This window comes from Rhea americana, unplaced genomic scaffold (genome assembly GCF_003343005.1).
Source record: "Rhea americana isolate MKP2758 unplaced genomic scaffold, rheAme1 scaffold_659, whole genome shotgun sequence".
In the NCBI taxonomy this organism is placed as follows: domain Eukaryota; kingdom Metazoa; phylum Chordata; class Aves; order Rheiformes; family Rheidae; genus Rhea; species Rhea americana.
The window spans coordinates 4,975-27,475 of NW_028186822.1; the positions used below are offsets into that span (position 1 = coordinate 4,975).

A 22,501-nucleotide genomic window follows, 5' to 3' on the forward strand; every position below is an offset into this window, starting at 1 on the left:
GGGGCCCTCGCGGGGGCTCGTCCCGGCCGTGCAGCGGGGACGGGGGCGCGCGGCGCCCCGCCGACGCTTCGACGAGAGGCCCGGCGGCGCTGGAGCGCGGTCCTCGGCGCGCGCCCCGCTCCGGTTTGTTGTTCTCGACGCGGCYGCGTTAACTCCCAGCGGTTAACGCCGGGCCGCGTCTTAAAGACGCTTCTGTTTCCACTCTGATAGCGTCAGGCCCGGAGCCGTCGCCGCGCCTGGGTTTGAGCGGCCCCCGCGTTCGGGGCCGTGCGGACGTGTGCCCTCGCGATAGCGCTGAGCTCTCTGCCGGAGCTCTCCCAGGAGCGGAGGGGTGTCAGGACCCGGCCTAGAGCTGGTCGGAGTTGGCAGGATAAGGGACRGACCCGTGCGCTGGGGTGGGGAGCAGAGCGTGGCTGTCAAGATACCGCGGGGGAGCCGAATGCTCCTGATTTTGTCTTAGCACTAACACTGTGCGGTTTAAAAGTCTCGCTTCATGCGGCCCTGCTGATTCTTTCCAAATCCACGGCAGCTGCTAACAACTTCTGCCGCTGAATCAAAGCGCTGAGAGCGGAGGTAAAGTCGCTCTTCGGCCGTCCCCACTGTTATGGGGATGGCAGCACCAGTCCCGCAGTTAACAGCGCAGGGCTGTGAGCTGGCAGCAGTCGATGCTGCTGCGTTCCTGCATGCGCTTGTCCCGCGCTCAGGGCAAGGGATGTCGCTTGACCCCTTCCGCTTTGATCCTGCGCTCAGCTTTGGCTTCATCCAGGCACGAGACTGCTTCTCGCTGTGCCTAGAAACCCGTCGCGCAACGGGGATCCGATTGAGGCRGGGGCGGATGCTGTAATAGCAACAATAGCAGGTTTCCGGTGATGCTGTTTCGCACCAACGCTGGCTGGCGGGAGCAGGCGCTGATCCCTCTCCAGTGACAAAACGACAGCGACTGGGGCCTGCTCCGCTGTCAGGTCCGGTGTTCGATGTAACAGGAACTTTCCTGTTTCCAGAGAGCAGACTAAGCATCTTTTTTCCAGCGTTTTGGAATTCTTGGCTTTGCAGTCGCTGTGGTGACACATCAGTGGCTCCTTTTATCAGTAGGAAAGGGGCCTTTTGAATGTCCTGCATGAGTTTTCCTCACTACTGTGCTATTCACAGTTTGAACTGTGGCTTACTTAACATTTTGGTATAGGTGAAGCCTGGATCCGAAGCCTGATCTGTGATGCATCACCTGACACAACTTGCCTTTTCTTTTTTGTTCACAGGGGCTTAATTCATAGCGAGCATGGATTTGCAGAGCAGTTGAGGATGCCTTTTGAGCCTGTTGTTGTTTGGGTGGGAGGGAGAGGAGGAGTCAGCTGGACCAGTGCAGGTCTGACTCTGCCAGATTAAATTTGCATCTGTGCTGATGAGTTTTGCCAAGTCTCTTTGCAGTTGGAGTTGAAACGTTCAAGTCATTACCCCTCACAAGGAGCTGCCAGTGGAAGTTTTGGCAGCCTCTAATTATGGTGCCGTTGGAAAACCAGCCCAGTAATTAAAAATCTTTGTTTCAGAGCACTGAAGTCTTTYTCGGAAGGCCCTTTAATAAGGGGTTAACCACACTCCACAGACCCTGTTTCCATTAGGATCCGAACAAAAAGGCTTTCCGTGGGGCTTGATCTGTATGATCTTTTTCTGTAACCTGGAATTTTTCACTTACATCTCATGGCACTAACTTTGTTCTGTGGTGACACGCTTGAGTTAATAACCAGGTAATTATGTGTGCGGTAAATCCTGCCTTTGCTCGGTGTCCCTGCGTTTTCAGCAGTCTCAGTCAGCTCGGTCGTTGTCACTGTGTGGTGATAATACCCGCACGTTAGCATCTGCTTCTCTYGCTATTTCCTAGCATTGTTTGCTGTACACACCTACTGAAATACTCGGGAATAAAATAATGAGAATATAGATTATAGTTACATACTCTTATAACAGCCGTGTGCAGTAATTCAGCATGGAAAAGGATTAATAGCCCTGAAATCGCTAACCCATTAGTAGGATCGCAAACGGCTGAGAGCGGGGATCGTCTGCTCGTCTTCACGCCGCGCTGGACCCCGCCGGGGTGCCGATGGACCAAGTGTGATCCCGCTTCGTGCCCTCACAGCTGGGTGACAGCTCGACAGCTTTTACTCCGCCCCGGCCGGGAGCACATTGAGCGTTTCTCGTGGACGCACTGCTGAGCGTTGACTGGTTTCGTTCGCTGGGCTAGACTTGTCCTTGAGGCTATTGCAACTGTCAAAATAAACCAGCCGTGCGGCATGAAGCTTGCTCAGATAGCAAGCTAAATGCAGCAGGCCCCCGCGCCGCGAACAGGGCGCTTCGACCGCTTTGGGATGAGCTTTGTTTTACCCACGAGAGGCTTTTTCGTGAAGCCCAGGGGCCGCTTTTAGGCATACAAAAGCACATCTGTATAAATGCATAAATACAGACTGACGTGCCCTACCGTTAGGCAGGAAGCAGTACTTAACCAAGATGGGCTCTGACTAAGAAACCAGTTGTTGCTCTTTGACTTGCGCGTGGCATTTTTAGTACACAAAACATGATAGAAATGGGAAAACTTCCAGGTAAGCAGCCTGTAAGGTGCAAACATCTGCCGCTGGGATGTTTGCAGTAGCAGCGCAGGTGGTAGGGAAGAGCCRTTGCTGATGTGCTCATTGTCTGTGTTTTTCCAAGTTGGGGAAGAGTAAACAACGCAGCAGGAACAGCTGGATTTTGGAGCTTGCTTGGATCTCTCTGCCTGCTCCGATTTCCTCGTCTTGCAAGTTCCACCGTGGTGGCTGTGGCTGCACTTGAGCTAAGGCTTCGCACAGGGGTGCGAGGAGGCCTTCCGCTCCGGTTGACTGTGCTTCCTTCCGAGGAAGCTTCCTGTTAGTTTCTGAATGATTCCTTCCTTTGTGGGGATTGGGATGCTGCTGACAGCTGGGTGGAAATAGGATGTGTGTGTTCTTTTTTTTTTTTTTTTTTTTTTTTTTCTCTGATAACTCCTCTGTATGACCTTTATTCCTCACTTCTTGCTTCTAACCTGGTAAGAAGTCGGAGGGGCTGCTAGATGCCTGCGTAGGAAGCCAGACTCGAGCAGCGCTTCACAGCCAGCATCCTGTCTCCAGAAACAAGCYGTGCCGGATTCTCCGGTGACGTAGCCAGGCCTCGGTTAGCAGGAGGGAGACAGGGTAAGTCTGGGGTGGTGTTAGGGAGCAGGAGTTTGGCTGAGCGCTAAYGTGGAAGAGGGAATTTCAGCTCTGCTCTGTGTGAGCCCTCGTGTCCCTGCCTTGTCGTGTCGTGAGCCCTGGGGAGAGCTGCTGCTCCCTCTTCAGAAGAGTGATTTTAGCTGATTGAGTTAAGGGYGGTGACTGGAGAATGCGGCTGAGTGTTGACACTGGGTAAGGAGTCAATGGGAGGTTTGGATCCTTATTCTGGAAGGCCCAGTTTGGGTGCTTTTCAACTGTTTAATTTCAACTGATGCTGTCTCCAATGTACCTTAGTACCAGGACGTTACGACAGTGCGGTATGGTGCTCCTCTGTATGCCCTGAGTACACACGAGAAGGGTTACGAGCCCCGTTCAGACACGGAAAGGACTTGCTTTCAAGTCCTTCTCCTACAAAAAGCCTGTGGAGGAGTCAGGAATTGAGTTCAGCTGCCTGAAGTCCGCTAAATCTTCTCTGAATTGGATGCTGGACTGAAACGTGTTTGTGGGGGAAGGAATCTGTCTTGCCTTTACATCTGTTTCAGCAGGCATCAAAATAATAATTGGTCTTGATAACTACTGTATGCTTTGTCAGGGGTCTGAAGCGACTTGCTTCTCTCCTCTTTCTTTTAATTGGGAAAAGGAAATCTAAAGGACTGTATTAAAATTACATTACTAGCTGCATTAAAAGTCATTCTGTTGATGTCCTGATGAAACGTGCATTGACTAGTCCGTCTTTGGAGCCCTTGTAATGCCAGTACAAGCGTGCTAAATGCTCCGAGTCTCCCCTGGCCCCGCTCCGGCTCTCGGAGCGACGTGCTGACAAACGTCAGCGTGCAAAACGTCGCGGAGCTGCATAAAATCCGGCCATTGAGCGTGGCGGGCCCGTGGCTGCCGGGCCCGGGGATCACAACGGAGCCATTGTCATCTGCCCGGGCGGCAGCCTCTCCCTTTGACAACGCGTTCGAGGGACCAAATGTCAATGGGGCATTATAAGTCGCTCGTAACGCGTTATCGATACCCCGAGCAGCCGTAAATAGGGCTTGGACTAACCTGGAAGGCCGCAATGGYGGGTTCTTGGTGGTTAGAGGTGTTTGAACCTCAGTGAAATGCRGCCAAGGTTGAGCCCCGGAGCAACYGCGCTCCCCATCTTTCATCAGCGTTGCACTGTCCCTTCTCCCGTTGCAACACTGAAACAGGAGCCGTGAAGGGCATTGAAGACCCCCAAAGAGACAAAATGCAGCGTTTGTGCTGAGCATCAAGAGCTGAAGGTGGTGAAATGCAAATTTTATGCTGTGCCGACGCAGTGCCCAAGCCTCTGGGAGGGAAAATTTACCCTACGGGGTAAGATAAAGATAGGAGTGACTGTTCTGGTGGTTTCTGACAGGTCACAGCTCTCAACAAATATTCTCTAGATCTGGTTTAACTCAGTTGCCTAAGTGGAATTGGCCACACTTAATTTAGGGAATCTGGAAGGCAGCTCTGTGTGTATAAATCATACCTTTGACTAAGTGTATTCAAGAGATTTTATAGCAGTAGTAGTCATAGGAATGGTAATTTAATTGCTTGGCATTGCTTGGGGAAGGGGAAACTGTATTTTATCAGCAAGCGCAGCTGGCTGAAAATACAGCTAAAGAAAGGAAAGATTTAAAAAGTAAGGAGCCCCTGTTCCTAGAGACGCTCGCTGTATTTTGGGCGAGCTAGCGCTCTGGTGTCTTTGGGGTGCTCCTTTCTCCACCCTTGCACTTCGCGACAACCTGGGAATCTCAAAGCACTTCAGGCATTAGTGAAACGGAGCTCCCTCGTTCGAGGCCAGGACGCCCGGCGGGAGCTGCCCATCCCCCTGCCAGCGGCCCGTCTTCCCTTGGGTCAAACRAAATGCTTTTTGGTGAAAACAGATCCCTTGGCAAGGGGCCTTGGGGGGCGCGGAGCGACCGTTGGGCGCTGCGCACGGCGGGACGTGTCCCCTCCCGGGTATCGCGGAGGAGCGGCCGTGGGGTCACCGGTGAAGAAACTGTCAGGATAAACAGCATRCCAGGGAGACTAAAACCTGAAACCGGAGAGGGCCGGGGCAGGGGGGCGCCCGGCCGAAAGCCTGACAGATGCGGGCTGCTGCAGCGAGGAGTCCGCAGGGGCAGCGTGCGGGATTGCCCGAGGCTAGAGAGGCAGCGCTCGAGCGTCTCTGGCGTTGAAGATTGTTAGTGTTAGATATTATTAATGGGGAGTATTAAGTGTTACAACGTTTGTCTTCTGACTCTGTCTAGCAAACGAGAGAGAATTTCCTGGTACTGGGTGCAAATACAAAGCAGAGATAGAGGAGCCATGAATAATCAGATCAATGGGAAAATCCGGCTTTACTGTTGACATTCCAAATACTCCTTTGACTTCACTCCTCGATGATTGCGTCTCTCAGGTGCGTCATTTCATTTACCACCCTGTTAACACGCCAGCTGCATACCTCCGAGTCACGTCACGCTCGTTGAAAAAACGCAGAGAAGACCATCTGGTGGGCTCCTCTTTCTGTCCCAGGTATCTTGCAGGCCGCGTTTTCCCGTGGAGAAGGCGGCTCCCGCTAACGCCAGCRGCAAGATACACGTGCCTGAATGGGACTGAGCCACGGCGGGACCCTCTGGCTGTAAAACACCCGCTCGCCGCCGGATATCGCGTGGGGCGGCCTGGCTCTGCGGCGACGCAGAAGTCGGCCCGCAGCTCCCCGCGGCGCTGGCGTCGCTGTGCCCTCCGCGATAAAGCCAGCCCTTGTTTGGCGGCGCGCCGCGGCTTCGCCTCGAAATGGCAGGTCGCTCCGCATTCCTGCGCGCGACCGCGCCGCGCTCGCCCCTGACCCCGCGACGTAACGGCGGACGAGTTTGCGCCGTACGGCCTGATTCCTTCTGCGCTGTGAAATTAGCCTGCCCCGGGGATCTGGGAACTGGGCTTTTTTTTTTTAATTTAGCCCTGGCCCCAGTGTGGCAGGCTGCTGCGAGCGCAGCCCTGCTTCTCTTCTCGCAGGGAAGAAGGTGGTTAGCTCTTTGCAAGGTGCGTTGGGTCAGAGGTGGCAGGCTAAGCCACGCGGTCCTGGGAACGTAACTGCGTTAGCGGCCTCCGCCTCGCTCCGCTGCGTTGCTGGGAGTTACCCATTCACCCAGCACGCGCGGGTCTTTACAGCCCGAGCGAGCAAGGTCCACGCAGCGGCGTCTCAGCAGCTGCGCGGGTGAGAGCAGCGGAGCCTGCGTGGGTGGCAGGCGGCGTCGAGGGCGCCTTTCGTCCCATCCGAGTCGCGAGAAACGCTTTGGTGGCGTCAGTCTAGAAGAGGCGCTCGCCCTCCTCGGGGTGCCCTGGGCCGGTGGGGTCCTGCGGACGGCGGTGGGGGATTTTGACTCGCACCTTGTTTGTTTAAGAGGGAAGAAACCACCAGCACGTCCAAGCTGTGTAATGGGGCCTGCGTGGCATCATAGTGAAACTGCAGGTCCTTAACCGCACCGGATAACAAATGGCACTAAAATAAAGTTTAACCCCGGGAGGGTAAGTCCTGACTCTCCTTATGTCATCAAGCAGATACCATAAAGACTTCCCTTTTCCTGCTGGATCCCACTGGCTGCAGCTGCAGGTGTCCGCAAAACCTGCAGGCCCAGTTGTGCAGGAAGTTGYTTCTGACAAGCGCTCAGTAATAAAAATTAACTTTTATTTTGAGGCTCTGTCCTTGAGCCTGCCTCCCGTACGGGGCTGCACGGCGACTGGCCGCGGAGCTGTGGGGTCTGGCTGCTGCGCGCCCGGCCCGCGTCAGCTCCGGCCAGGTGGAGCACGGGCTGCGATGGAGCCGCCGCGACGGGGCTTTGGGTGCTGCGAGCGGAGGGTCCCCGTGGCACTGCGCACGCCCTGCTGCCCGTTCGCCTCTGCCACTGCCTGCGGTGCCCAGATTAACGCTAACTCGCGTGCGCTGGACTCGTGCTTGGTGCCCCTTCCCGCGGGGCTCGGGCTGTAAGSGCGGCGTTGCCGGTGCTCCGGGGATCTCTGCTCGCTCCCAGATCTCGCTGGTGAAACGCCGGGGCGGAGGGCGAGCGCCGCGGCGGCGCCCGGCCGGGTTCGTCACGCCGACGTAGCGCAGCGGCGACGTTCCCAGCGCAAACAGYGATTCACGAGCGCGGCTCCGCTGCTGGCCGCGGTCGCAGATGCTGACGTGTGGGGCTAAGCACACCTGAGCTCCCACGYGGGGCTGGGAGCACCGTCGGGAAGTAGGCGAAGCCTTGGCGTGTTTGTTTCTCTTCTCGGGATGAGGYGATTTCTCGGCTCTGGAGTCTCAAGGCCGGTGTTTTGCCGAGCRTGGCACATCACGTTGAGGCGCAGGCGACGGCGCCTGGCACGTCCGCGGWACGGCTCTCGTTCCCTCGTGCTCGGCTGGTGAGCCGGTGCGCACTGGGACGTGTTCTCTTGTTCCGGGTTTGCGCGGTGCCCGAGCGCGCCGTTAATGGAAGCGATAAATTCACRGAAAGCTGCCCTGGCCTCTTCCAGGGAGCTCTTATCGCTTCCATTTCAAAGCAAGCAAGCCAACAAGCGGGGTCAAAAAGAGCTGCTCAGCAAACCTGCTTTCTAGCCTAGGGTTCCCGTTGCCCTTGGCGTTGGAGAAGAGCCGTAGCCGTTCAGCGAGCGGTAAGAGCCCCGGACAAAGCTGCCTGGCGAGGGAGTCGCAGCAGTGCCGCTTCCAGGCAGAGGCCTCCACCGCGCGGGTCACGCGCAATGGCTCGGCATCCTCAAATTTACACCCTGAGAATGGGGCAGGAGGAGTAATTGCCTTGGAAACTTTGCTGTTGGAGGAAACAGTGAAGGATTTATGGTTTCAAAAGATAGAGATGATTTTTTTTCCCTCTCCTCCTGCTGAGGTGTGTCTTTTCACTGAGTTAACAGGGTTTAGAAATCTGGTAGACACTTCACTTAATTGTTGAGAGCTGGAAAAACCTCTTTCCATATTCCTGTGCTCTCAGACTTGAGAGCAGTCACTTGCCAGTGGTTTACGGAGAAGGAAATTGTAAGGACGTAGGAGCTGCTCTTCTCTGCTTTGGTGTCCGTACTCCTTGGGTCTGATTTTAGAGTCTGGCGTTTGATGTGCACACGCGCTTCCTTCCGTGCGGGCTGGGGAGGCACCTCGAGAGGTGCCGCGGTCCGACCTCGGAGGCGTCCGCCTCGGCTGTCCTCCCCGCGTGGGCTCTGGGCCCTCACCTTCTCCTTCCCGAGGACAGATAGCCGAGGGACGGAAGGACGGCCTCGTGACCGGGACGAATCCCGGGAGAACAGCATTCCTGTCGTGCCGTGGGTGTTTGTGAGCGGGGACAAATCGTTTACCTCCCTCCCAGCTGTGGATGCAGAGGAGGAACCTGCCCTGCTTAGGACCGAGGCGCGTTCGAGGCCCTGCACAGCCGCCTCCCGCTGCCTGTTGTTTCTCTGCTGCTGTGGCTGACTCAGTACAGTATTACCTGCTTGCTCATTTAGCCACCTGAGCRAACATGTGTCTTTTTTGATTCCTTGCAGGGACTTCCTTCCCCGAGGCTCTGGAATCGTCACTCGACGGCCTCTCATCCTTCAGCTGATCTTCTCCAAGACAGGTATGATCTAGCTAGTCCAGCCGAGAGCGCTGTCCAGCTCCTTGCTCAGAGGCAGGAGAGATCTTTTGCGGCACTGAAACTCTTCACTGGCAAATACTGCTCCATATACCCTCTAGACTGGAACTACTGCTGGCATTTGTGTGCAAGTCTCTTGCAGATTTGCCATTTAACAAGTTTATGAATATTTAGGTAACAGTTCTGGTTCTTTTGAATGTTCCTAGAACAGGATTTTGACTGCTGGAAATCAAACGTGCTCTTCAAGATGAAAGCTACCCTGGAAGTGGGAAAGGAGCTAGGAGGCTTGTTTTCTGTAGTTTGGCACTAATGCTGTCATTTCAGTGTAGGTCTAATTGAGAGAATGTGCCAGCAGTGTGGTTTGCTGGGTGGGAGCCATCAACGCTGAAGTGATTTGCCGTAACAGCGTGCTGCTTTCGCTGCACGTTTCATCTTCCAAATGGCATTTTTTTGAGGCTCATTTTGAATATATGCTGTCCTTTACTCTGCAAATTTACTGTCTGGTATGCAGGAGATCGCTGCAGATGATTCTGATAATCTTTTCTCCCCCAAATGTGTTAAGACCTGAGTCAAACTACAGTACCTTAAAAAAATAAAAGAAAAAGAAAGAAAGAAAAAAGAAAGATAATTCTCTTTAGATGCATTGTATTAGCACAAAAGAGAGAAAAGGTATCTACAAAACCACAGTGGAAATGGGTAAAGAGCATTAGCTGAAACACTGACACTTTTAAGTCCTTTCTTTTGTTCCCTTCCAGTAGAAAATTTCTGGTCTCCCGAAGATGTAATTATTCTGACTATGAGGGAGACTTGACTTGTGCATAAGTATTTGCAGCTCTGACAGCTGCTAATAAAAGCATGCCTGCCTACTTGCTTCCCCATCGCGCTATGACTCAGTTCCGTTTTGCAGTGTGATATGGAAGAGTTGTGAAATTGGCCTTTGCACTGGTTCACCTATCTTCACGCCCCGCAAAAAATGCCAAGGAGCTGGAAGCAAACCACAGCAACAACCCACTTTCCCAAACAGGCACACCTTAAAAATTCCAGGAAACTGATCTCTGGGGGAGATTTCTTTTATTACGTTTCTCTGAAGGAAATATGTACGATTTACTCGTGCGATCTTCTTCCTCGGAGGCTTGAGTGTCCTATTGTTTGTGCAACTGATTGGGCAAATCATTGCTGTTGCTCTGCTGTTCAAAACTGCAGCCGAGCAGTCTGTACAGTCGCTCTTTGTGGCCTCCCTTTGCATTTATTCAATGGGCCATTTCTTAAATAACTTTTTATTTCTAGTATGCAGAACATGTGAAGAGATTGCAAAATGTCGGATGTAGCCCTCGCGGGATAAGATGTCAACAGTTGCTTAAACCAGTAGGAGTAGAAAGGTGACGGCAGGATTGGCATTTCCCTGCCTTGTCCCACCCACACTTTAGTGTTGTTCAAGAAAGGAAGTGAGTGGCACCATCCTTACAGACCGTCCTCTTCCTGGGGCAAGCGGCGGTCACTGATCTATTAAAATCCTTTGAAAGGGGCAGATTTGGAGCCGTTTCAAGTAGCCAGGGAGTCTTTATCCRGCCGATTGTAGAGGAAGCGCTGTGCCTCTTACCCCTCACCTTTCTGCTGAGTTTTCCAAGTCTCCTCAAAGCGTCTCTTGAACTAGCAGGTTGCGAGACCCTTCTCAGAAAATCTCAGATACCTGATAGTGCCTCCAGTGGGAGGCCAAGCTGTATCGCGATGACCTTTGCTTCCCACTCATGAGAACAGCACTGCTGACTTAGTTTCAGATCAACAGGCCTGAGGGGTGAAAAGAAGTAGATGCTGYGACCTCTCCTGACAGTGGGGCTGCTTCAGTTGAAGATCAGGTGCGAAGGCCTTGAATCGGTTCTGTCGTTTTGAGTGTAAATGCTTTCCTGGGCTTCTGGTACGGGTTGGATCCAGGCCCTTTGGCACCTCGCAGGAACCGTTGTGAGCAGATGGGTGGTTCAGAGAGACAGAGCTCAGGATTCCCGGACTTGTACTGTGGCCCAGAAGCAGCAGCTCTTTTCAGGCCGATTCTCTTCTGAGGCATCTTCCCACCGAGGAGCTGGGGCTGAGTTAATGTTTATCTCCTGGCACTGCTACTTGGACTTGGAGAGGAGTTCCTAGGGTCAGGCATTTCTCTGCACTGCTAGTGCCTGCAGCTCTGCTGGGCTTGTTAGCTCCAGTGTGGAGTGAAATGAAATGATAAATCTCGGGAGTAAACAAGTAAATAAAGCAGAGCTCTCGGCACAGGTGGAGGGGAGCTGCGGTTCCTCCTTGGCAGGGGGCTGGGGAATGACTCCTCACCGACRGGGCAGTCGTGCCCCAGTCACACCGCAGCGGGGATAACACGAGGACGAGGGCCCAGGTCTCCAGCACCTGCGTGTCTCCGAGAGCCAGCTGGAGCCCTGCTGCCAGCACTGGGGGGTGCTGCCCTGCCTCCTAGGCACACCAGCACTCAGAGCATCTTGGCAGCTGAAGACTCGGACCTTTCTTCAGCATTCGGAGTCCCAGCAATAAAATGTTAAAAAGCAATCAGCAGGGGCTGAAAGGCAAACAGGCCTGGGTGAAAACAAACACGGCCATTCTGACGTTGAGGTTCACTAGCTGGAGCCAGCGTAGGCTGGCTGCCAGCATCTCACCCAAGGGCAGTTTCTTTTTGGCAGGGAAAGTGTAACTTGAAGTCCACATCAAAGCAGCTGCTGCCAGTGCAGAGGCAGCAGGCAAAGTGTCGGCTTGCTCAGCCTGAGTCTGCTGGCCTCCATTGTCCCGTTCTTCCCTCCTCAGCCAGAGGAGGCTGCTAGGCCAAGTTTGTTTGGGGCTGCTGCCAGTCAGGAGGCTGAACACAACCAGGTTAATCCCTGGGCAAGCCCGTGGTGCCTTTCTGGGGCACCGTTTCTGCGTGGTTGCTGGGGCAGATTCAAGCTGGCTGCTCTGGTGTTGCACAGAAATGAATGTCTGGCTCTGCTTCATGGTGTAGAGAATTTATAAAACAGTTGAATCTCGGCATGTGTCTTACTGGGCTGGGCTTGAGATAGGAGCCAAATTCTCCACTCATTTTTTGTGTGTGTATGTGGGTTATCTCTCCCAGAATATGCTGAATTTTTGCACTGCAAGTCCAAAAAGTTCACGGATTTTGACGAGGTGCGGCAGGAAATCGAAGCAGAAACGGACAGGGTCACCGGAACGAACAAAGGCATCTCTCCTATCCCCATCAACCTTCGCGTCTATTCGCCACACGGTGAGTGAGGTGTTTTTCTGCCTTAGGGCTCTGCACACAGGCCCTAGCATTTGTTAATACRCCTAGTGAAAAAAGACAAGCGGGCGTTTGCATACATAGCAGCTATGGGTTTTACCCCACTCTGTGTCCTAACATGCAAAAAGTGGCCATTGTGCACATTTAGCCTGTCTTATCCCAGCCTGGGGACATGTGGCTGCCATCTGAGCAAATACAGCATCAACGCTCCTTCAGAGGGACTTGCAAGGGTGGCAGAAGCRTGGATCCAGAGCTGAAGAGACAGCTGAAGCTCCATTTGCTCCCAACTCCAGACCTCTGACCCCAAACTCATGCGGTCTCTGTYCTTTCAGTGCTGAACCTGACTCTGATTGACCTCCCGGGTATCACCAAAGTGCCAGTGGGGGACCAACCTCAAGACATTGAGTACCAGATCAAAGACATGATCATGCAGTTCATAAGCAGGGAGAGCAGCTTGATCCTCGCTGTGACGCCAGCCAACATGGATCTGGCCAATTCAGATGCGCTCAAGATGGCAAAAGAAGTTGATCCTCAAGGTAAGACAGACACATGTTGCTGCCTGTCTCTGTCCCTGCAGTTGTTCTGAGCCCTGCAGCAGCATGGTGGTGTGTGGGTTTGAGTGGCCCAGGTATCGAGTCGTAAAGTCTAAAACTGCTGTCACAGGAGAGCGTCAGAAACCCGTTACACCRTTTTGCAACCAAATGTGGTTCTCATCTCTCCTCCTCTCACAGAGGACTTCTGGTCCTCTGATGGCTGAGAAAGTGTCAGCAGTTCCAGTCCTTAACTGGCGAGTTCGTACTCGTTTTGGTTACGCACCTGCATGCCTCTTTTCAATACCTTCTCTGAAATAAGACTGATCGTTTGCTTTTTTTGTGTGGCTGCCTCAGGCTTGCGGACAATTGGAGTGATCACCAARTTGGATCTGATGGATGAAGGCACAGATGCCAGGGATGTGCTGGAGAACAAGCTGCTTCCTTTACGAAGAGGTATAATGAACTTTGAAGGCTTTGTGTTGCCCCATATCGTCCCCGCCATGACCTTGCTACACCCTCATCTTTCATACAGAGAGGGTGGCATTTCAGAGCAAGCTGAAGGGCAACTCCTGTGCAGTCTGTTATCTCTGAACGAGGTCTGCAGGGGAGCCCAGACCCTTCTTGCTGAAGGTGTTGCACTCTGAGGAAAGCAAAGTTGCCACAGATGGCAATTCAGAGAATCGCAGAGCCCTGCTCGGACAGCTCTTGGCTGGGTCTGTCCGTAGCAAGAGCCAATGTGTCCTGTTGCAGGCTACATCGGTGTCGTTAACCGGAGCCAGAAGGACATTGATGGTAAGAAGGACATTAGGGCAGCACTGGCAGCAGAACGGAAGTTCTTCCTTTCTCACCCGGCTTACAGGCACATGGCAGACCGGATGGGCACCCCACACTTGCAGAAGGTCCTTAACCAGGTAGGCTGAACTGCAGGTGCTGTGACAAAGCTCTGTGCTTGGTTTGCTGGCAATTTAGTGTTGTATAGAGGGAAGAGCTTTTCTGCCATGCCAGGGCCTTGGCGAGTTTCTGCTTCTGTTTGTGGAGAGTAAAAGCTGCGCTGCTTCCTGAATGTTTTTTTGCTGATAGTGTTTGTTGCTGATGGAAGAGGGGAATTCCTGCAGGCAGTCTGCAGGCAGGTGGACTGCTGCACTCACTTTTCCAATTCTTTTGTAGCAACTGACCAACCACATTCGGGAGACGCTGCCTTCGTTGCGCAGCAAACTTCAGAGTCAGCTGCTGTCCCTGGAGAAGGAGGTTGAGGAGTACAAGAATTTCCGCCCTGATGACCCCACGCGAAAAACCAAAGCTTTGTTACAGTAGGTCTCTCCCACTCAATACTTCGATCCTGGTGCCTCACCTGGCAAAGGAGGCTTAAAGTTACCTCGATCTTCATGGAAGGCTCGTTTGTCTCGGCTAGTGGCCCCTTGCAAGGAAATGCCCGATGCCCAGAGCAATCCTGTCAGTAGAAACAAGTGGTGCTAATGGAAGGCCTTGCCAATTCTAGCAGCACTAAGGTRGCACCTGGAAGCCATTCTGTGCCCTCCAGCACTGATCTCACAGGGGATTTGGAGAATCTTTACGTGGCCCTGGTGGCGTGTTGCTGACTGTAGTAGACAGCCTGGATGGCTGTCCGTCCTGTCGTCTGTTGTAGTCAGCTGCTACCTTTATAATCCTGCTGCTTCTCCACAGAATGGTCCAGCAGTTTGGTGTGGACTTTGAGAAGCGGATTGAAGGTTCTGGAGACCAGGTGGACACACTCGAACTCTCCGGGGGTGCCAGAATCAATCGCATTTTCCATGAGCGGTTTCCTTTTGAGCTTGTGAAGGTAAAGCTGTCCTGGGGACGCTTGTTCTGCATAAATAGCATTTGGTAGACTCTCTGTCCCTGCACAAAGCAGAATGTGATTGGTTTTCTGCCTGCTGCTAGTCAGAAGGGGCATGTTTGCTCTGCGTGCTTGTTTCTTAAACCTGACCTGATGCCGGCGATGAGCTGAACTCCCTCTCGCCCAGCCATGCCCTGCAACGCGCTGCTGGAGCTGAAGCCGTTCCCTTGTCCACATCCCAAGGTGCTTGCAGAAGGAAGGGATGTTTTCTTAGAGCCTCACTTCTGTGTTTTAGTAGATGAAGCAGGCTGATGTTTCTGGATGGTGATGCCCAACCTCTAGTTTAAGTGCTGGGCCCACAAGAAGGATGTTTTAGAGTAAGGAGCACAATGCCAAAATGAGAACTTGTCTGCCTGTTGGGTGCTAGCAAGATCTGTCAGAATTTGAGATGGTTAAACCACACGCACGGGGAGCGAGCCAATCTCTTRGAGATAGAGAGCAGCTTCTCTTAACCTGACTGTAAGGTGCCTAACAGGCTGATGGCAATAACGGCTTCAGACCRGCACCTGCCTGCCTCTTGTGATGGTGTAAGAGAATGGCTGAAGTGAGCACCTGCTTGCACACCTATGTTGTTACCAGAAGCTGCTCGCTGTAAAATCTGATTGTGGTTTTCTTCCCTACCTAGATGGAGTTCGACGAGAAGGATTTGAGACGAGAAATAAGCTATGCAATTAAAAACATCCACGGTGTGAGGCAAGTATCGGAGCAGTGCAGTAGCGGATCCTGTTTTCCTTAGGTAGATCAGTAAGCCTGGTCCGTGTGGTACGTGCGATCGGAATATCCCTGCCGAGCGAGGGGCGATACATGTCACTGTCAATTCGTTGTCCAGTGTCTGGCGGAGACCAGCATTTGCTGAGAACAGAYGCTCCATGTTGGGATCTTTTAGAGGGAATTAAAGGGGTAACTTAATGGTCCCGCTGATTTTTGCTTCATGTAGTTTCCCCCCCGCTCTGTCACTTYGGCAGAGCGTTAGCAGAGACAAGCAAGCCCTCCTCCTTTAGGGCCCAGGGACAGCTGGAACACAGATGCTGCTTCGTGCTGATCTAGAAAGGTTCCCCTTATGCCCTCAGTTCAGACACTGAGATAGTTTTTCTCTTCCCTCTTTTATTTCCTCAAGCAGGGGARGAAATAACCCTGAGAGAGATTTGGGAAACATGAGTTAAACCTCCTGGCTAAAAGAATAAGGATCCAGGCTCTGGCTGTAGGTGTGTGCCCTGGGGACCAGAGTTGTCTCGTTTGGAAGTAGCTCACCTTGTGTGGAAGCTGCTCAGCCCACGCAGTGCAGAACTCTTGGGTGCCTGGAGCCTGGCAGCACTGAACCAGSAGCATAGGAGAGGAGTTGCTTTAGATACAAGTCCTCCCCTTGAGGCACCTGCTCTCCTTTGGCCTGCTGTCACGATGGGGAAAGAAATCTAACGTTTCCTTTCTTTGCCTGATTACTCTCCCCAGGAGTCATTTGACCTGCTCTTGGTGTATCCCTGTTCCCTATACGCTGCTGTAAAGGCCGCTTCCCACCTGCTTACGGTGTCAGTGCGCCTGGTAGTCTGGGCTCTCGCTCCCGTTCGTGGAGGGAGCAGCGCCCTAATTTGAGGTGTTCCCACCCCGCGACTGCAGAGAGCAGGGCCCGTGGCCCGCGAAAGGGGCAGGTGGAGGTGTCAGCCCTGCRCCCTCGGCCGTGCTGTGCAAGCCCCAGCTGAGGGTGGTGGAGCAGCGGGGTTCAGCGACGCCGCGGATCCAGGAACGGGACGGTCCCAGCTTGTGGCCTGCCTGTCCGGGGAGGGAGTTGCTCTCCAGGGTGGTGCTGCTGCTCTCTCGTCAGGGTGCAGCCGATCGCCTCTAAACCTGATCACCCATTTTGTTTTTTTCTCTGCCATGTCTCTGCCCTCTCGCCCCGCGTGTGGACTCCTGTAGGACGGGGCTCTTCACCCCAGACTTGGCATTCGAGGCCATTGTGAAAAAGCAGGTGGTGAAGCTGAAAGAGCCTTGTCTGAAGTGTGTCGACCTCGTTATTCAGGAGTTAATCAATACAGTTAGACAGTGTACCAGTAAGGTATTGAACTGGCTGGAGGCAATCCAGCCTCTTCCTACCAGCGGGATGGGGAAGCAGGAGTGATGCTCTAACCTGCCTGCTTTGCCTGGTTTCGCCTCCAAAAAAAAAGAAACAAAATCTGGGAGCTYCCTAAGCAAATTGAGTGTTTCTGACCTTTGATGCATCTCCTAACCCAGAGCCCTGCCCGTTTCCTCCAGCCGAGAGCTTCCTCTGGTCAAAATTGCGCTATCTGCGCCAGAGCGGGGACGCGACCGAGCCCTGGGGATGACTCCGTGGCCCTGGGCTCGCCTGGAGGCTCGCGCGGAGCCGCCGAGGCCTCGCAGGCGGCGCGATGGACAGAGCCGGGAGTTCTGCTCCCGTCCCTGCCCCGGCCTTCTGGGCGACGCTCGGCAGGACCCACCCTCGTGGGGTGGCACGGCTCTTGCGCAGACAGGCTCTYGGGGCCCCGAGAAGGGACGCTGCCGAGGTTTTGTTCCTGGTGCGAGGCGTGAGCCAGGCAGGTGGGCAGGCTATTCTTGCACCCCGGTACCTCTCTTAGCACGTGTCTCCTCAAGCTGCGGTTTAAACTGCTGCTTCGCTGCACTCTGGGAACCCGTGGGGAATGGAAGGAAAAGCTGGGAGCGGCAGTTCCAGCAAACAGCCTCCTATCTTGCTTAAACTCTATAGTTCAATGTCTGCAATTAACCAGCTGCTTGATAACAAGCACATTTCCATTTCAAAAGGTTTCCCCCATCATCATTGTTCTTGGAGTGTTAATTACCCTGAAGCTGTGTGATGGCCCTGGACGAACCGGCCGCTTCCGTATTTAATAACCGGCTTCTGAGGGTGACTGTCTTTTAACCTCATTCTTGTAGAAACAAAAGAAATGCATTAAAAGAGAACAGGARAAAGAGCTCCTGTTTTCTTCTTGCAATGTTTATATTCCCCCTCCCCACCCCCAAAAAATATAATAAAGAAAGATTTTGACTACGTACAGGGACCAGGCGAGAAAGAGAAGGTCACTGTGGTGTTGGCTACCCAGAGTGCTTTCGCGGAGCAGAGCAGTTTAAACGCTCATCTGGTTCTGTCAGTGGTAGGACCTGCGGGGGCTGGTTTGCGGGTCAGGAGCTCTGCGCTCTTTTGTGCTCAGTGTGGTTTATTGTGATCTGGGTAATGTGAAGAAGCCGGYGCTTACTGCTGAAATTCCTTCGGTGCCAGGTTAGACGGAACAAAAAGAGGAATCCTCAGGGAATCCGTCAGCCAGAAGGGTAATAGGGAGGAGAGATGTTGCAAGCAAGCCGCCCTGCTGACCGAGGGACAAGGCTTTGCCTGCACAGGGCTCAGGTGGRTGCGTGCTAGGACGATGTCTCGGGTTAGCGAGTGCTGCTTCTGCCAGAGCAAGAGGTTAGTCCTCCTCCAGGCAGCCGTGGAGCGGACCTCACCAGTCGCAAACAGACGGAGGGAGGCTCCTACCCGAAAGAGGACTTCAAATTCAGTTTGCTAGAGCTGGATCTTAAGTGGTCCAGACTCGAGAGAGTCGAGGAGGCTTCCAGGGCTCTTCCCACGCTCGGGGTAACGCCGCCCTCCCAGACGCACTGGGGCAAAGCGGACGCGAGGCATCCGCAGATCAGCACGTYCAGCACTGCTGCAAAGCCGTCTCCAGACCAGCGGGGCAGGATGTGTTTGTGGGCCTGCAGCTGCGAATTTGTGTCCCTGCTCAGACTGGTTGGACGGGAGACGAAGGGAAACTGAGGGGATTACCTGAGCTGGTTGCAGAACAGCTCCAAGGGCTCCGAAGGAATTTCCCAGGCAGGCACTGTAGCTTTTTCCTTTGCATGTTACTAACCTTAAATTTTTTTTTAATCTCATTTTTCTTTTCTTTCTGTCTTTGTTGCTATTTTTCCCTCTGCACTCCACTTGGTGTTTCGCTCTCGCTCTCTGCATGATGCAGGACGGGGCTCTTCACGCCCGACATGGCCTTTGAAGCCATAGTGAAAAAACAGATTGTAAAGCTTAAAGAGCCCAGTTTGAAGTGTGTTGATCTGGTGGTCTCAGAGCTGGCCACAGTCATTAAAAAGTGTGCTGAAAAGGTAATGGGTCTTAATTCATCCCTCTTTGTCTAATCTGAACATCTGGAATATATTTGCTCTCAGGACCCAGCCAACCAAAGTGAGTTTGACAGCACGGTTGCGGCTAATCTGGGGGGACGCTGCATCCTTCTGACACCTGCACACTTGCTGGCAGTGCCAGCAAACACAGTCGTAGCATTAACTTGGCTTCACGGCACGGGTCCTGCCGAGACATATTGCACAGGTGTTTGCTCGCCCCCTTGTAACAGTACAGGCTAAAAATGCTGCTAGCGTAGCTGAGGCCTTGCATTGCCGAGAACCCATCTCCTTTGCCTTGCTTAGCGGTAGCTCGCGCTTCGTGCCTTGAAAATCTGGATCTGCTTAGCCCTGGGCCCGAGGGTGGGAAGAGAAACTTGATGCGTATGATGAGCATGCTTCTARTGCCCCAGGAAGGGCATTCTGCTGTCTTGTCGGATCTAGTGAAGAGAATCAACTCTGTTGCTCTTTCCATCTCTGAGCCCCAGTTGTGTCCTCCAGGCAGAACTGGGGCTCGGTCCCTTCTGTCTCTGCGTTTGTGAGTGTATTTTGTGGCTAGCTTTCTGTGATAAGCGCTGGAGGCTGCCGCGGTCTGATCAGCAGCGGWTTTCCCTGGCCTTCTCCCTTTCTTTTCAGCTTGGTTCCTACCCCCGGTTACGAGAGGAGACGGAGAGGATTGTTACCACTCACATCAGGGAACGGGAAGGCAAAACGAAGGACCAGGTGAGCACCTTCCCAGGCTTGCACGTACCTAGAAAGCTAGGAGAAAGCGGAGCTTTTTGGTGCTTCTCCTCTCCGAGGACAAAGCAAATCCTGCCTGTGCGCTCAGCCCGCGGTTGGACTGGCCACCCGGCTGCTCCCGCTTGCAATCCCAAAGCTCCCTCTCGCGGCAGCAACGCAGAGCGCCGGAGATCTGGCTTCTCCATGCGGGCCCGGGCGGCCCCTGAGCTCRGCAACGTCCCTTGGGGCTCTGTGGCGACTCTGAGCATTGCTAGAGCAGGGGKTGGCCAGCTGTTCCTGTGGGACTCCTAACCTGTGAATCTCTTTCCAGATTCTTCTGCTGATTGACATTGAGCTCTCCTACATCAACACTAACCACGAAGACTTTATCGGGTTTGCCAAGTAGGTAACTGGTCAGTGGGGTGGGGTTTTTGTCAAACTTTTTAYAAATGAAGTTAACAGTCCTGTCCCTAGTTTGCAAATGAGGTGTGCGGGATGTTRAATTACCCTTTTGGGGTCACAACTGGTGGAAGAGTCTCCCAAGAGCCAGCATTATCCACCAAAACAGTGTCAGTGTCTGCTGYGCCTGGGTTCAAACAATTCTGGATGCCTATGAGATTTGCACAGGAGCTCCACTTCTTTGCTTGCCRCCTGGTCTAGTCTTTAAGGGCCGGAAGATCTGAGCTGCCCCACATCTTTCCTTTGCTTCAGATATTAGCCTGAAGCAGGGTTTGTTAACACTGCTTGTTATGGCAGAATGCATGAAAAACTGGAGTCAGATTGYTTAGTCCCGTACTGATGAACTAGAACTGCTTAGGGCCTTCTCACAGGAGTGCTTGCGATGAAGTCAAGTAGTCAAGGCTGTCACCACCCTTTAGCTGAGGTGGGGATTTTCCATGCCCCCGGCCGCACTGAGGGAAAGTGAAATGACTCTGTGTGTCCCAGTGGAGCTGCTGTCCCTGGGCTGGAGCGGGAATGTCTCCATGTTCTTTGAGCTCATCCCCCGTAATCATCTGCCCAAGCAGGCAGGACCAGGAACAGAGAAGGGCCGGGGGGGGGGTTTCCCTTCTGTCAGTCTGTCTGTCTTCAACTTTGACTCTTTGCCTGAGGACATCAGGCTCACGTGTGTTTTCCGTGAGCCCATCCCTAACTCTGTGATAACCTTTTGGAGCTGCCAAGAGATCTAGCTCAAGTGTTCTGCAAAGAAAGAGCAAAGCATGCAGCTCTGCCCTGGGCTAGTCACATTGTTTGTAGTGCCAGTCAAAGCCTGCACTGCTTCCTTCTCTTTAAATTCACTTACTCTTCCTCTGTTTTCTTTTTCTCCCCTCTTTTTTTATGTCTCTGCTTTTCACATTCATTCGCAGTTCCTTCCTCTTCTCCTAATCTCTCCTATTTTTCCTTTGAACCATCTCACTTTTTCTTCTGGACTCCTCTGAAACTCTCCCACTCCCCAGCTGTTACACTGAGCAGCACTTGACGACGGGGTGGGTACCTGCCGAAACAGTATGTACCGAGTGACCGGGACAGCCCTGCTTGCACCTTCCCCTCCCCGCAGGCTGAAGGGGTGTTTGATAGAGGTGGCGAGGCCTCCGCCAGGCTGAGCTTTGGAAGTGCTCCCGCAGTGACGTTCAGCAAAGCGAGAGCTTCTCTCATCCCGGATGAGAGCAGAGCTGTTGCGCTGGGTCAGACCAGGCATCGGGCTCGCTTGGTGTTCGGCCTCACACCAGGCAGGGGTTTAGAGAGCAGTGTGAGGAACTGAGCAGGTAAAGAGCGATCTTCCCTCAGTCCACGCTCCCAAATTCCCTCAGGTGGCAGGTTAGGGACATCCTGGGCTGTAGGGACGGTGGCTGCTGTGAACATGGTTCTGCAGTGACCTCCCACAGAGAAACCACCCCATTTTTTGCTTGTAAACTGCTTCTCTGTGGGATGTCCTGCCGTAATTCTAACTGTTTTCATGGATTTTGTTCCTGCTCCTGACTAACGGTTACGTCCTGCACCTCGCCCCGCGTCTCTTTGGTTGCTCAGGAGAGACAGGTAGCTTTCCCTCTGGTGCAGGTATGCTCTTTTCCAACCTGGGGGGGACTAGGAGGCTGCAGGTGTTTCTGGAGACTAGTCCTTCTGGTTATCTGCCTTCTGGTGGCAGGGAGAGTTGGGTATATCAGCTTGGCTGGGTTGGTGAGTTCAACTCCCTGAACTCTCTGTGGCCTTTCAAATTGGCAAACACTGCTGATCTGCTTGGTTTCTCCTCCTCTGCAAGTTGTAACTTTGTCCCTGTGGAACATGTGGGGAGTATAAATGACCCATGTGCCTGGAGATAAGGACTGTAAGGAAGGAGATAAAGCTGTCCAGGTTGGAAAGCCCCATACGCGTCCCATGGTACTGCTCTCGTGTACATTCAGTCTTGGACAAAACTCTGGAAAGGTCTCTGGCTGCATTGCAGTGCACAATAACGATAAGGAATAATAACTAGTCTGGGTGCTCTTGGCCGAATTCAAGGTGATGGGCTACCCCCAAAGGACTCAGCTCTTCCTTACAGCACTCCTCATGGCCCCGGTGGGAAGCGTGTTACCTCCAGGGTCGACGTAGCCCGTAGACAAACAGCGTGGCTCAGTCTCTGTGGCTGCGTGGGCCCTGAGCGCTTGCCGTTTGCTTGGCGTTCTCTGCGTAAAGCTGTGTGTGTTCTGTTCTTATTCCAGTGCACAGCAGAGGAACACCCAGACGAACAAGAAGAGAGCCATCCCGAATCAGGTATAGCCTGGCAACTCTGCGGTCTCCCTCATAGCTTGGGGCAGAGGTAGCTGTCTAGGCTTGGATCCCGCTCCAACCGTGCTTCAGAGCAACCCAAGAGCTGCGTTCTGCAGTTCGGAAAGCTGCATTCAGGTCGATCCACAAACTCCCTCCTTGAGAGAAAGAGATATTTGACACTGGGGTTGCAGACAGGAAACAGAACTCTGACTCATGGGGTGGGAGCATTCGCTCCAGAGAAGCTAAAAGTCTAAAAGTAATGGGATTGGGACAGCTGGAGGAGCCCTGTGTCCTCAGACGTGGGCAAGTCTGGGCAGGGGCCAGCGTAACTTCCTGGTCCTGGCCCCTTTATTTATCGCAAACTAGCTGTTTGGGGAGGGGGCAGAGGGAGCGGGGACCAAGAC

The 22,501-nt window shown here is 53.4% G+C and overlaps 1 protein-coding gene across 5 annotated transcripts in view; it reads left to right on the forward strand.

Moving 5' to 3' along the window:
* DNM2 (dynamin 2) overlaps positions 1–22,501 on the forward strand; it is a 40,147-nt gene that overhangs the window by 920 nt on the left and 16,726 nt on the right. For 3 of the 5 annotated variants that reach the window (XM_085320767.1, XM_085320763.1, XM_085320765.1), the window contains exons 2-13: positions 8,733–8,806; positions 11,925–12,074; positions 12,422–12,625; positions 12,977–13,075; positions 13,373–13,533; positions 13,790–13,932; positions 14,306–14,441; positions 15,124–15,191; positions 16,410–16,548; positions 19,269–19,355; positions 19,684–19,754; positions 22,049–22,100. In XM_085320767.1, coding sequence (XP_085176893.1) covers positions 8,733–8,806; positions 11,925–12,074; positions 12,422–12,625; positions 12,977–13,075; positions 13,373–13,533; positions 13,790–13,932; positions 14,306–14,441; positions 15,124–15,191; positions 16,410–16,548; positions 19,269–19,355; positions 19,684–19,754; positions 22,049–22,100 — 1,384 coding nt within the window. Of the gene's footprint in view, positions 1–8,732; positions 8,807–11,924; positions 12,075–12,421; positions 12,626–12,976; positions 13,076–13,372; positions 13,534–13,789; positions 13,933–14,305; positions 14,442–15,123; positions 15,192–16,409; positions 16,549–18,478; positions 18,618–19,268; positions 19,356–19,683; positions 19,755–22,048; positions 22,101–22,501 lie in introns of all 5 variants that reach the window. The other 2 variants (XM_085320764.1, XM_085320766.1) reach the window with 1 other exon arrangement.